This window comes from Corythoichthys intestinalis, chromosome 2, assembly GCF_030265065.1.
Source record: "Corythoichthys intestinalis isolate RoL2023-P3 chromosome 2, ASM3026506v1, whole genome shotgun sequence".
Lineage (NCBI taxonomy): Eukaryota > Metazoa > Chordata > Actinopteri > Syngnathiformes > Syngnathidae > Corythoichthys > Corythoichthys intestinalis.
Genome location: NC_080396.1, coordinates 10,348,739 through 10,363,792, shown reverse-complemented (window position 1 = coordinate 10,363,792; position 15,054 = coordinate 10,348,739). Strand labels below are relative to the sequence as shown.

Here is a 15,054-nt window from a genome sequence, read left to right as displayed (position 1 = left end):
CTATTTATGTTGCCTTCCACCCTGCAGCTCTCTCGCACACCACCATACTGGATGTAACCCCAGACCACGATTTTGCCACCACCAAACTTAAGTTTTCTGAGTGAATCTCGGATCCATGCGGGCTCCAGTATGTCTCCTGCAATTTTTACAGCAACTGTGGTGCAATTAAATGACAGATTCATCTGAAAAATTCACCTTTAGCCACTTTTCCAGCGTCCATCCTTTTGACAGGCTGTGGGCCTTGGCAAATGCCACACGTTTTTTTTAAAATTGTCTTTTGTTTAATGCTGGTTTCTCGGCACTGATTCTACCATGGAGGCCATGTCTAGACAGAATTCGACAGACTGTTCTGGTTGACACAGGGACTTCAGGTGACCAGGTCTCGTGGAGCTCTGCTGCAGTGGAAAAAGATCCTCCGGGACTGGCCAGCCCAGTCACCAGACATGAACATCATTGAGCATGTCTGGGGTAGGATGAAAGCGGAAGCATGGAAGATGAAACCCAAGAATGTTGATGAACTCTGGGAGGCATGCAAGACTGCTTTCTTTGACGTTCCTGATGACATCATCAATAAATTGTATGAATCCTTGCCGAACCGCATGGATGCAGTCCTTCAAGCCCATGGAAGTCATACAAAATATTACATTTGGATCTCACAGCACCACTGCTTAATTTGCTTATGTTATGTAACATATTTTTGTATTTGAAGTGCATTCTTTGTTCACTTTTCACATTACTTTCTGTAGGCGACAAAGCCTTTGTCTTGCCAAAATTTGACCTTCATTAAATGATAAATATTTTTTCATTGAAACAAATATATTTTTGTACATTCAACATCATTTGGGATGGTCTTAGCTTTCATATGAGCCATTTAAGAAACCAATTGAATAATTTAAGTCAGGTTATTAGCAATTGTTTCTACAAAATGGATAAGCGACAAAGCTTTTGTCAGGAACTGTATATAGTAGAGATGCACGATAATATCGGTCCCCGATAATTATCAGCCGATAATGGCAATTATGACGTCACACAGATAATCCAGATAAAACAAAATTCAACCGATAATGCAATCCGATAATTATATACTTTATTTAGCCTCCAAATGTGCGCAATCAACAGTTTTGTCCAATTCTGCTAGTTTTAAGGAGGTGTTTTTGCAGTGTAGTAATGTGATATATGTTAGGAATGGCTTACTTTTAAAGGCATTTTTGTGCAACTTGGGTGTTTACTCTCTAAGTAATTGTTGCCCAAAAGCTTACCATTACACAATGTCATTGCCATTGTTTAGATGTTGGAATTTACTACTTGTTCACATTTGATGTGGAAAAAAATAGCACTAAATTACATTTTTGCATAGTAACATTTGATCTTTGACTCTGGAGTTTTTGGAGTTTTTCCTTGCCGGCATGGAGGGTCTTAAGGATAGGGGATACCCAGGACTTGAACTGTATCTATTCATCTTTGTTGCTTCATTTCTAATTGTGTATCATATTGCCTCTGTAAAGCCCTTTGAGACTTCTGTTGTGATTGAGGGCTATACAAATAAAATTGAATTGAATTGAATTGTATAATTTAACATTTTACATATATAGTTGAATAGAATTATAAGCGTGACATTATCGGTTATCGGGTGGAAGGGGCAGGAAATTATCGGTTATCGATATCGGTTGAAAAATGTATCATCGTGCATCACTAGTATAAAGTATATGCCATGATGATGTAAGGCTTGTTATGTGTGTCAATCCTAGCTGAGAAGTTTCAAGGCCATCTTTAATTTCACTTTACTGACAGTAAATATCTTCAAATATCTGGGTAGGGTAGCCAAAGATTTTACTAAAATAAGAGCAGCATTAGTTCACAATAAAAGCAGAAATTAATTTTTTACACGAGTTAAAATTTTAAAAAGTATTCGGTGAAAACAAAATTCAAGTAATGAGTAACAGTTTACAATGTCAGATTTTTTTTTCTCAAACAATGGTATTTTGTTTTTCCTCTGCACGTCATCTGTATAAAGTGTTATTATCAGGGGTGCACATAAGTGGTCCGCATGCGCGCATGCGTACTGGACGTAGACAAACGCGCTGGCCCTCAACGGCTTCCATACGCTTTTGCGTACCGATGGCTGACCAATATTTGCGGCGGACACGAGAAAATAACTTCTCAAAATGTCGAAGAGGCAGGCCACACTGAGTAATTACTTCCGTGTTCCCCCACCCCCGTCAAAAGACAGACAGACGACAGAGACGTCACCGGAGCTACCGAAAAAAAGGACTTTTGCTGAAAAGTGGCTACAGGAGGTACCATGGCTAGAAGCAAATGATGCTCGCACGGAAATGCGGTACTAAATGTGCCGTGAGAATCCCAATGTCGCCGATAAGAGCAGCGCATTTTATGTAGGGTCAAAGAATTTCAGCCATCCAAACTTTGAAAAGCACGAAAAAAACAGAGAGCATGTGGCAATTAAGCAAACTATCCATGTCAAACAGGACCCCACTCGCCCTATGGACAAGTGGCGAAATAAAGGTAATGAACAGCGACATGCACTGACAAACGTGTTTTTGCTCGCATTTTACAAAGCTAAACATGCACGTTCAATGAGGTCTTATGAGGAGGACATCCCACTTTTAAAAGGCTTGGAATTAATGTGGGAGCCGCATAATGCCCTTTATTTTGAATTGGTGCTTTTTATTTCTTTACATTTCACTTCAAAGTAATGGCAATTTTGTTGTGCCAGTTGATGTTAATGAAGCATTAATTGTTAATATAATTAATCAAAGTTAATTGGCTCTAAGTAAACTAGTCATAAATTTATCGCATCAGGCGGGTCGGCTCTCAAGCTCAATGAGGACCAAGTCACATCTCCAGGTCCTCCTCTGAGAACCTGGGCAAAAAAATTATGTGCACCTCTGGTTAGTATAATACTGTTAGGGATGTCCCAGACCCAAGATCAATCGGGTGAAAAGGATTGGGTTTTTAATTTGAAATTTTAAAAAAATTAAGACCTAAAAAGTAATGTAAAAACTAAAACCAATGGCATTGCCAAAAGAAACCGAAATACCGTATGTATAAGTTTTATTTTTATACTCTGCAACACTCCCAGAAAAAGTGGAAGACGAACTGTAAACAGCCTCAATATAGGACAATGTTCTGGAAGCTAACGCAGGAACTTAATGGGTAGCTGCTACAGTGGAAATATGTGCTGTGGGGAAATATTTTACCATCGAACGGGGAGCAACAGCAACTTGCAATGTGTGCGGCGTGGGCATTTCGCGTGGTGGAAAGGATAGAAATTCGTTTAGGGCAATGTACAGTGTATCACAAAAGTGAGTACACCCCTCGCATTTCTGCAGATATTGAAGTATATCTTTTCATGGGAGAACACTGGCAAAATGACACTTTGACACAATGAAAAGTAGTGTGTGCAGCTTATATAATAGAGTTAATTTGTTTTCCCCTCAAAATATAGCCATTAATATCTCAACCCCCGGCAACAAAAGTGAGTACACCCCTTTGAAAAAACGTGCATCCCTAAATGTCCAAATTGAGTACTGCTTGTCATTTTCCCTCCAAAATATCATGTGACTCGTTACAGGAGTGCTATCAGCATTGCTGCAGAGATTGAAGAAGTGGGGGGTCAGCCTGTTAGTGCTCAAACCATACACCGCACTCTACATCAAACTGCCGTGCATGGCTGTCATTCCAGGAGGAAGCCTCTTCTGAAGACGGTACACAAGAAACCTCGCCTGTCCCTTCAGATCATAGGACATGGTTCCAGTAATCCATGTGCTTTGTTGACATGTCTTCGGCAAACTGTTTGCGGGCTTTCTTGTGGATTACTGGATCTCATCCTCGACATGGAGAGGGCATGCCACCCTTTTCCGACTGAAGATAAGGTGGTGCTGATCTTCATCCCGACCACTTCACACTACGCTGCAAACCGCTCCAGTAGAAGTTGGAGATCACTGCTTGACGAAGCCAACAGCACCACATCATCTGCAAAAAGCAGGGATGCAATGCTGAAGCCACCAAATTGGAACCCCTCGACGCTTCGCCTGTGCTTAGAAATTTTGTCTATAAAAGTTTTGAACAGATTCGGTAACAAAGGGCAACCTTGGTGGTGTCCAACCCACACTGGTACAAATTCGACTTACTGCCGGCCATGCAAACAAAACTGACACCGGTCGTGAAGGGACCGAAAAGCCCTTACAAAGGAGCTCGGTACACCGTACTTCCGAAGCACTCCCAATAGGACTCCCGGAGGGACAGTCGAACGCCTTCTCCAAATCCACAAAACACAAGTACACCAGTTGGGCGAACTCCCATGGACCGTCAAAGACCCTGCCAAGGGTGTAGAGCTGGTCCACTGCTCTACGGCTGAGACGAAAACCACACTTCTCCTCCTGAATCCGAGATTCGACTTCCTGACGGACCCTCCTCTCCAGCACTCCTAGACACCCACACTATTTGACTGTTCTGAGAGTATTTTCAAAACTTAAAACTGAAAAATCACTGCCGCTCTGTAGATATAAATATATATATATTTTTTTTTAAACCTGTCCTGTTCAGCTGTTTGACACGGAGAATGGAAGTCTAAGTGTCCGGTTGGTCTGAACAGTTTTAATGTTTCACATTGAGAGTATGACATACTCCCATTGTGATCATTCAACATACCTCGTTTATTATGACAAAGCAGCGGACAGGAAGGGGTTATGGGGGAACAGAAGAAAAGAAACACAAGAGAAGAAAGAAACACAACAACAAGAAATACATTGAACACCTACACTATTAATATGTTGGTGCTATCATCAGCTAGATGTATTTCCGGTTGACACCATGTGGGGGGCCTGTTGACCAGGAAAAGAAGGGGACGGGGGTGGGGGAGTCTATAAGCTAAGTGATTGAAAGAGGTAGAGTGTACACAAATCAGCTCTGTGATCTAGAACCCAGTAATTGTGTGAATCCCTTGTGAGTGTAAGCCCGTTGGCGACCGACCCTACACCACCCCATCGCCACTCCCGGCACCGGGACCCCCCACCCGAGCGCGGCCAATCATATCCAGCCACACGCCACCAAGCACTCGACAGCCACGCAGACGAGCGGAGATACCACGCGGGTGCCGACCCAGGGCCACGGCCCCCAACTAGCGCAGCCCCTCCCTCCTCCTGCAGCCCAGCAAAGGAGACCCCCCCCGGGATCCAGGGTGGTCCCCTGGGCCACCTACGCACCCATCAATCAGTCTTCAGGGATGGCAAGAGGGGACGCACCACCAACCCCATGCCCACCCCCGCCTACCCGGCCCGGGAGCCACAGCTGCAGCCCCCCAACTGGCACAACACGCCACGGGACCCCCAGCGACCCACCAATCCCAGGGCAGGGCAGGGTCACCCGCTGGAGCAGGCAACATCTAGCCGATACACTGGTGCCCAGCCAGTGACCCGCGACGGAGCGCAAGGGGGATACCCATTCAGAGAAGAGAGGGGAAAGCAGAGGCAGGAGAACGCCGAGGAGCCGCTGCGGGGTGACGCGAGATCGCAGCCCCGACCTCCCCCCACTCCCGCGGCCAGCAGCCCAGGTAGTGGGGAGGCCATGCCCCGGGAGCCACGCCATAGAGAAAAAGTGTGGGACCCACGTCACCTACCTTCCACCCTGTTACTATGGCTGCCAGGTTCCCGGCTAGCAGCCATTACCCAGCACCATGATGGGATTGTGAGGGGAGGGGAGTGCAATGTATGCATTAAAATAGGAGAGCTTGGCTTGGGGCAGTGGGACCACAGCATGGAATTTCTACCCAGCCGCCCGTCGCCGCTCTGAATTGTGATGTATTGATTGTTTTACATTTTTTGGGAGGAAAAAAAATTGTACAATACTGTGTTTAGTGTATGGGCATTGTTAGAATGAATCCCATTAAGCCTATCAATATAATAATTTTTATTTTTCTGTCAGGGTTTTGTTCTCCTTGTGTTCAATACTTTCGATACATTACACAAATGTTATGTTGTTGCAAATTTGAATGACTTTAGAACATGACGTATTGCTTTCCATGAATACAATAAAATGTCATTTTTCAGATATTTTACTTTGTGACATGAACACACATACAGGCCAGTGCAGTCCTGTAAAAATCAGGGTTATCAAAAACAAGGCATGGCATAACTAAGCCATTAAAAGGAAGGACTGAAGGAAAGTTATGCTGAAAGGATTTTACTGCAGTCAATTGAACTGTCCTTCACGGAACCGGTGCTAATAAGTGCAGTGGTAATTAATAATTTTTTAAAAAGTTCATTAAGGAGCAGCCAGATGTGCATCTGACTATAATTAGGATAAAACTTCAGCAAATTATCATTTGGAAATACATGCCAATGTTATTAAACATAGCTCACATGATGAGGGGTTCGATATGAACTTGATGGTCGGGGCCATAGAAAAAAAACATAACAAAATACTGTCAGTGAAAAAATTCCTTAATCCAGTTTGGCGACTAGCTGATATTTGACCAACCAGCTCCTATTGAACGTGGACAAAAGTTCCTCATGTGAGGAACATCCAAGTCAAAATTACTCCTTATCCTGCAGCTTGTCGCTCCACAGTGATACAGTATACCCTTGGAGGTATACAGAGTCAAGAGTCAGTTATGTCAGCAGGATTCTTAGTCACTTTCCCCAGGCTCGAGTTTAGTCTTTGTGCAGTTTGAATTGTCTGCATCGCCCCCTGTTGACAAGTTTGGTGAATTGACAGATGAGAGGGCCAGTTTGACGCTGGGCAGGCGGTCTCCATCGCTGCTACTGCTGCTTTCACCAGTGTTACGCTCAGAGAGCGTATTCTCCTTCAGCTGTCGCTGCAATTGATGAACAGTGCTGTCACAGTAGGAGTTCTCCTTCTCATCCGCCTCCTTTCCACACGCTTCTGTTGGTGCACTAATTGGCCCTGAGAAGGATCGGGGTAAAAACAGGCATGAAAATGGGTCAGGGCTTAAAAAGATGAGAAGGGTGTGGAGCAAATATGTTCCAGTAGGGCTGTCCCAAACTACTAATTTTCTCCCGATTAGTCAGCAGATTATTTTTACGATTAGTCGACTTTTTACTAATTTAGCAATGAATTTTTTGTTGACGCTTATTAATTCACAAAAACACTTAAATTCTTTATTAAAGTACAAATAAACATGTAAATAACAATAATTAATCACACATAAACAATGAGGTCAAATGTTGATAGCATTTACTAGTGCAAAAGAATGCAATGTAAACAGATTCAGAACACTGACTTCGCCTTTCCAACATTATTCAAAACAATTAAAAAAATATATATCTAGCATTATTATTAGGGTTGTTCCGATCATGTTTTTGCTCCAGATCCGATCCCGATCGTTTTAGTTTGAGTATCCGCCGATCCCGATATTTCACGATTCGATTGCTTTTTTTGCTCCTGATTCAATTCCAATCATTCCCGATAATTTTTCCCGATCATATACATTTTGGCAATGCATTAAGAAAAAAATGAATAAAACTCGGACGAATATATACATTCAACATACAGTACATAAGTACTGTATTTGTTTATTATGACAATAAATCCTCAAGATGGTATTTACATTATTAACATTGTGTGAGAGGGATCCACGGATAGAAAAGACTTGTGACTTTGTATATTGTGACTACATATTGCCATCTAGTGTATTTGTTGATTTTTCAGTAAATGATACTGCAGCCATTCAACCCAAATGCATGATGGGAAGTGGAACCATTACTGTGCGTAGTGCTACCAATTGATATATCTTCTCTGCGTAGAGAAATAACAAGGTGTTAAGAAAAAGATCAATTGCTACCTTGCTCCCCCACATTGCTTCCCATGATATTTCTAAACATAAGGAGAGGGATTGTAAGGCTTTAGCCTATTAAAAAAAGGCTCCAAAGGCTCCCAAAATTCAGTGTACTCATTTTATGCTGCCTTTTATCTCTCTAATGGGTAAAACGGCGCCATTACAGCTTGAGCGCGACAATGCGTGAGTGGGTCGTGCAACGCATGCATTGATTGCGTTAAATATTTAATGTGATACATTTTTTAAAAACTAATTACCGCCGTTATCGGGATAAATTTGATAACCCTACCTCAAGCCTAAACTAAAGACTCTGGATGAGTGTAACATATTATGTCTATAACGTGAAATACAATTAGAAAACGATTTAATTAAAATATATATACATATATTAAAAAAGGCATAGCCGATATTTTTTTGCCGATTCCGATACTTTGAAAATGACGTGATCGGACCCGATCAATCGGCATCTCTAATTATTATTATAGTATACTACGATATAAAATACTATTATAAGAATTATAATATTCATTACCAATCATATTTTTCAAAAAGGGTGTCATTTTAAAGCTATTCTTAGCTTAAAATCTGAATTCTGTAGTATTATAGTATTTACATGTATGAACGTGGCGTTCTTTTATTTTGAAATGTTCACCGGAAGTACGTTCGCTAAACCACTAACAGCTTCACACTCCGCAAAAAAGCACTTATCGTCATTGCTTGTGGTGTCACTCAGATTTTTTTTTTCTTTTCATTTTTTCGTTTGAAAATGCTGTTAACCAGAGATTTTTAATCTTTGATGTGTCACCTTTTAACCGCAAGTTTGCGTTTTGGACAAGACTGCCAATGTTTTATAGCAGGCTAAAGTAGGTTGTTTTTTTTTCTCAATGTAGCAATGCTAACATTTACAGTGTTTAATATACATGTTTCATTATTTTGTATGTCTGAACTGTAATTCTACGGCGTGCTGATTACCAATAAACATCTGTAAAATGAACTGGAGTCTCATATGTTCTTTACACGCACGCAGAAATGTATGCATGCACGCACGCGGTGATAAAACGCAGCCGTGAAAATGATCGCCCTCATTTTTATTTACCTTGTGACAGATGGACTCATTGCATATCGCGACAGGCTTAGCAACTTCAATAAAACATGTTGTTAGTTAGTTAGATGGAATTACGCCCCCCCCCCCCCCCCCCAAAAAAAATTTCTCCTCGGATCTACACAATTCACGTAGGTCACCCCTTTTGACTTCAAAACGGCGAATTTCACCGATAGGTGAGTGATTTTCATGCCTGGAAAAAAGAAAACATTCTGATTTCAAAGTTAATTTACACTTTTTTATGCTGAGGTAAATCAGAGTTGAATCTATGGCTGCAGCTATCACTTATTTAGGTAATTGAATAATCTGTCGATTAGATAGTTTGAATTATCGAATATGTAATATGTTGCAGAATATATTTTAGGGGATGTAAAACAAAAAATCAAGTGTTTATGCTTGCAGTACTGTAAAATTTATTTTGGCTTGCTAAGATTGCACTTTCAAAGGGGTATTAAATGTGAATACAAAATAAAATGCATGTTTCTTCAAACTATGCAGAATTGCACTTTCATTTCAAAAGAGCAAGAGCATTTAAAATAAATTAAAATACCTGAGCAAACTGTATAGAAATAAATAAATAAAAAACAAAGTACAACAAAAGAAAAATTGCCTAACTTGCATAGCTAAAGTCCGCTTGCTTAAATGCAATAAAATGCTAACATTTTTTTTTTCTTGCAAAGCTCTTAACAAATCGTTCAAACACATATCCTCACAGAAAACTGCTAAATATACTACTCAACTATATAATTAATGCATTAAAAAATACATTCAAACTTACAACCTTATGTTGGCTTTGACAGGGAGCAGCTGGATTCAGCTGTTAGACGAGTTATGTCCTATTCACTGTTACCACCAGAGGGCAGTGTAGCCACTCAAATCAATAAAACTAAATGCAACACTTTCAAAAGCAAAATTTGATTCGAAGCTTTTTTGTCTAATCAAATTACTCGAGTTAATCGATTAATCGTAGCAGCGCAATGAATCTTCTTGATCACCAACCTTGGTAAAATAACTTCAACAACATTTGAGTTTTTTCTTTTAAAGGAAATAATTGAAAATGTTAAAATAACAATAACTATACAGTGGTACCCTTGAGATACGAAAGCTTCGGTAGACGAAAAATTCATATTACAGAAGGTTTGTCAAAGCTTTTTCACTTCAGATTACGAAAAATTATTCACCGTACCAAAGAAAATATGGACTGTAATAGATAATTCACGCTCGCAGAAAAGTTGTAAAAACAGCGCCATAAAATCCTGCTGCTCTGTTGGTCAGAATATTTCCCATCATGCTCGGTACCATTCATTCGGCTGTCCTATTGGTCAGTCTTTCCCGCTCAGTACCACTTTCCTGCCTTTCCTGGCCTAATGTCGGCATTACGTTTCAATTTGGGTGTCACAGAGTGATGACGTGCACTGGCGTGATGGGGAAATGTAAGAGAAGTGTTAAATGTTGTTGTTGTTGGTAGTCTCCTCTAATTCTTGTCTCTCGAAGAGTGTTTTTACATCTACACACCGTCCGCTACAGTGGTATCACTTTCACTTTCGGACATCGCCTCATTTAAAAAGTATAGGTTCCACATTTTTTTTTTTTTTTTTTTAATTCAAGGGCTACTAAATTTCGACGCTGTCATAAATCGTCATATTTCGAGCATGTCGTCATACGTCGGGACAAATGACGAGTCAAATTTTATGTCGGATGTTGAAAGGATCGTATGTCGAGATACCACTGTATACTTCAAAGGCAAGTACAGGAGGTCCTCTGGTTACGATGTCCTCCACCTACAACGTTTTGACTTTACGACGCCCGTGTCTCGTCCGTCATTTAGTCCCAGCGCCCTATTTTTTGCTTAGCTAGTGCATAGTGCTTGTCTGTGTTTCTGTGCCAGGAGGACCTTTTTTTCACATTTTAGTCTGTTGGAATTATTGTGTTGTATGATTTATCAAGTTAGACATGAAATAATTTAACCCTAACACAGTGTTTCCCCTACGAATTAAATATTATGGCACACCGCCACAACAAAATAAAGCCGCCACGCCGCGCAAAGGAGTTTTTTTTTTTTTTTTTAAGGCCGTTTCAAACTACGGCAGCCTAATGTGAAGGGTTCAGCGGCAACCTATTCATTGTGTATTGTAATGTCAGTAATTATATAGGGCTACCTTAAAAAGTTGAGCTGTGACGTAGAGGGAAGCGAGGAGGAGATAACGGTCGCATGTCGCAGAAGCCCGCCGTTATTTTGTTATTCCTTTTCTTTATTATTGTTGCCACAATAAAGTGGCTAAGCCAATAAAGACTCCTGTCCTTCTTCCCTTCATCCGGGGCATTACTGTATTTTGGATCGGATTTTTCAGCGAAAGTGAGCGGTGGACGGCCGTCTCGGACGGAAAGGCAAGTTTGAATGAATTTGCGCCGAGCGGTGGGTCAGAGTGCCGCCGCGCTAATGTGTCAACAACGCATTCAATAGCAGAAAATACAGGGCGGTTACAGCGGACGGATATATGCAATCACGGCTGACGAACCCTTAATGAATGCGCTTTTTTTCCCCAAGTTTCATGACCTCTGGGACACTCGAAAAATGTCTCTCCTTGCTAAGCTAAATGGTACCACGATGTGCGTTTGTGTGGAAAAGTAGTTCATGAACAACAACAACAAAAAAACTATTCACCTTCTCACCGAAACTAGTAAAACTCTTTACACGGCAATTAGAATTTCCCCCTACACCTTGAAATGGCTCCATTACAAGGACGTAGGTTTGGTCTCAATATTGGTGGGGATGCTATAACAGCATAACCTGCATGTAGACTTTTTGCTGGGAACAAAATTAGTTGAACGGGGATCAGGGCTTAATTTCTCACCGATGTGAACCTAATTAACCGATAGACTAAGTAATCAATGCAAAAATAAATCTGTATTGACTTGTACTAACTTTCACACTGCAAATTTATAACATTTCAATCTGATGATTTTTCTTAAATATATTCGAATATTTTTTTCCATCTTGTTTTGAGTGTTAAAGACTAGTTAACAGATTAATGGGTCAGATTATTCAATTTACTTTAGGTAAATATTACCATTTGTTCTTATTAAGCCCATACATTTAAAGGTTGGTCATTTTTCTCCAAAATAAAGGGGGAAAATGATTTAAAATAATGTTCTGAACAATATCACTTCTTGAAAAAAGAACATTTCTGACGAAAAAAAGCTTTTTTAAGATTAAATATACTCACTTTTTGCTTAAAATAAGAGTGTTAAGATTATTTTCAGATACCGTAGCTGTTTTATTTCAAGAAATCTGAGTAAAATTTACTTAAAGCACTGGCAGATAATTTCACTTATTTCTAGTAGATTTACATTGAAAACTAGGGAATTTAACTAGTCATCAGCCAATCAAACGTGCGTTTGAGGGGGAAAAAATGGTGTCATTGTAAGTCTGAACATAATGAAAGTAATTCACTTAATAATGGTAGGGTCAATTCTATCCTAACAAAATATGTGAAGACAATCTAAATGACCTCTATAACTGAACTCATTATATAATGCAAATAAGGTTGCCTAAAAGTTGGTGGGGACAATTTGAGCATCCTGAAAAGTTCCTAGTGTTACGTTCCTAACGTCTCTATAAAAACCTACACCATTGGTCTTTTAACAGAAGGACTAGTATTGTTGTGTTAATGTAGTACATTAAGGACTACGAGATGTAAGTAGTACTATTGCTACGAGAAAAAAAAAGTCGTATTATTGCGTAGGGTAATGTAGCTGTAATCAGTTACGCATTTTACGTACATGTACCGTAGCTGAGAGCTACGACATTAGCCTGGCTAATGAAATATTTCAAATAGATCTTTGTTATGGTTCTTCTTGGATAACAAAATGTGAAAGAAAAAATTAATTTGTCATAATATGACGCAATTTTGCTGTGGCACGACATGGTGAGGCGGTCTGACTCCGATGCAGCCTACCACCGCAGCTTCAAAAAATCCAAGGGGAAACCCTGCTAACATGGCCCCAAAGAAGAAAGCTTGGTCTTCTAGCTGGTCCAAAAGAATATACAGTGGTACCTCTACATACAAAGTTAATTCGTTCCAGTACCTTGTTTGTAAGTCGAAATGGTCGTATGTCGAGCGGGATTTTCCCATAAGAATACATTATAATTCCATTAATTCGCTCCACAGCCCAAAAACCGACACTAAATCCTTAATAAATACTGCTGTTACTATTGCCAATAGCAATTACAAAAAGAGCAAAACAAATAAATTATGAATAAAAATCGGAATAATAATATAATAGTAGAAAGATAAATAATAATAATAATACCTGTACTAATGTAACGAATCGGGTTCTAATGTGGCGGACATTTTTTGTCGTAACTGAACGCATCGCTGGGCTGACGTGACTGTGAGATAGGAAATAAAATAGAACAGCACTCTTTATTTTAATGTTTTGCATCTGTCGTTGATGTTGGTGGAATAAATGAAGAGAAACCTGACAAAGCTGGCGATTTCTTTGGCGATGTTCCCACAATAATAATTGCCACCTTAACTAATAAAGACCGGCAAGCGGAGGAGGACCCTCATAGACCGCTTACGGCTGTATTGTTGAGTGAGCCATATCACTGATGCGCACCTCATGCTCATATATTTCTATCATACCTGTCTTCATGTCAATGGTAACGGTAAGCATTACCTTTTCCTTTTTTTCATCACCTGCACTAACTTTGTTGGAACCCATGTTGATTTCTCTCACAAGAAAATCTGCCATGCAGCCGTCTTGCTGGAAAACAAATTGCGGTGCTGTCATTGATCGAGGTATTTAGAGCATGTCGTCGGATGTAGAAACAAATGGCGAGTCAAATTTTACGTCGAATGTCGAAAAGACCGCGTAGCGAAGCGATCGTATGTCGAGGGACCACCACTGTATTACCATGGAAACTAGGAGTGGGAACCTCTTGGTACCTCACGATACGATACGATTTGCGATACAAAGCTCATGATAACGATGGTCTGACGATATGGCGATATAACGATTATTGATACATTGGTCAGGAAATCATACTAGGATTTTCTACAAACAACTAATAAACAAAGTTTAGTTTCTGCTGTGAATTGGAATGAGTTTATCACTAGTAAGTAGATGTCCAATCCATTTGAACCCTCCCACTTCAAACGGACTGAACGTCTATGGCCATCAGTAGCAGCCAATGCCAGGCAATGAGGTAATTTTGGGCCATTTAAGGTCATTTACGTGTTGATTTTCAGTTACTTCCTGTTGATTTGGGGGTATTTTATGGGTCACTTCCTGTGTATTTTGAGTTACAGAACAGGATGTGACCTGGGAATCACTCAAATGAATAGGCAGTGACTCAAACTCAACAGGAAATGACCTGTAAATGCCCTAAAATCAACAACAAATGACTTGTAAATTCCCTGAAAATCGGACCGAATGACTGAATGCTCTGGTTTTGAATGAACGAACGTTCCCAGTCTAAATGGATTGGGCGTCGAGCACTGTCAATGGCAGCCTTAGAGTTAACTGAGGCACTATTATGGTGGAAGATTTTGGTAGCAACTTGATTCTTCTTCTTTTTTTTTTTTTTTAAATTAAAAAAAAAAAAAAAAAACATTGACCTTTTCAAAACGATATCTCGATTCTTGACAGGAGCATATCGATAATGTTTTGGGATACAAAGTATCACGATATATCACCATTTCGATATTTTGTCACACCCCTAATGGAAACGAAGCTTGACATCAAAAAAAGAATGGAGATAGAACAGAGACACAGACAAATATCGTTAAAGATATGCTGCATTCAGACCAACGTTAAACTGTCAAGCGAAAACGAATTGCTCGTCACTGAATGTAATTTTGTGTTGACACAGACCTTACGACACCAACAGTCGAAGTCCGCGAAAATTCCCATTCACGCAACGTAGAAATAAGGACAGTAATAACTGTCTGGCTAGAATCAGGCTGAAATCTTGTAGTCTGAGTCAGGCATAACTCTCCATCCACCTCTTAGTAGCAATGGTAAGCACAGCATATTATTATGTATTTTAGTTTCTTTATACAAAGTATTTGACGTAAATTTCAACTTTAAAGGTGAAATCAGACTTCTAAAATTTGGGTTTCATCGACAG

General features: G+C 40.1%; 1 protein-coding gene across 2 annotated transcripts in view; it reads right to left on the bottom strand.

Moving 5' to 3' along the window:
* Window positions 1-5,906: 5,906 nt before the first annotated feature.
* LOC130912224 (serine/threonine-protein phosphatase 4 regulatory subunit 2-like) overlaps window positions 5,907-15,054 on the bottom strand; it is a 20,545-nt gene continuing 11,397 nt past the window's right edge. For both annotated transcript variants that reach the window (XM_057830144.1, XM_057830145.1), the window contains exon 9: window positions 5,907-6,924. In XM_057830144.1, the coding sequence (XP_057686127.1) occupies window positions 6,647-6,924 (278 nt within the window). In that variant the 3' untranslated portion in view covers window positions 5,907-6,646. The remainder of the gene's footprint in view (window positions 6,925-15,054) is intronic.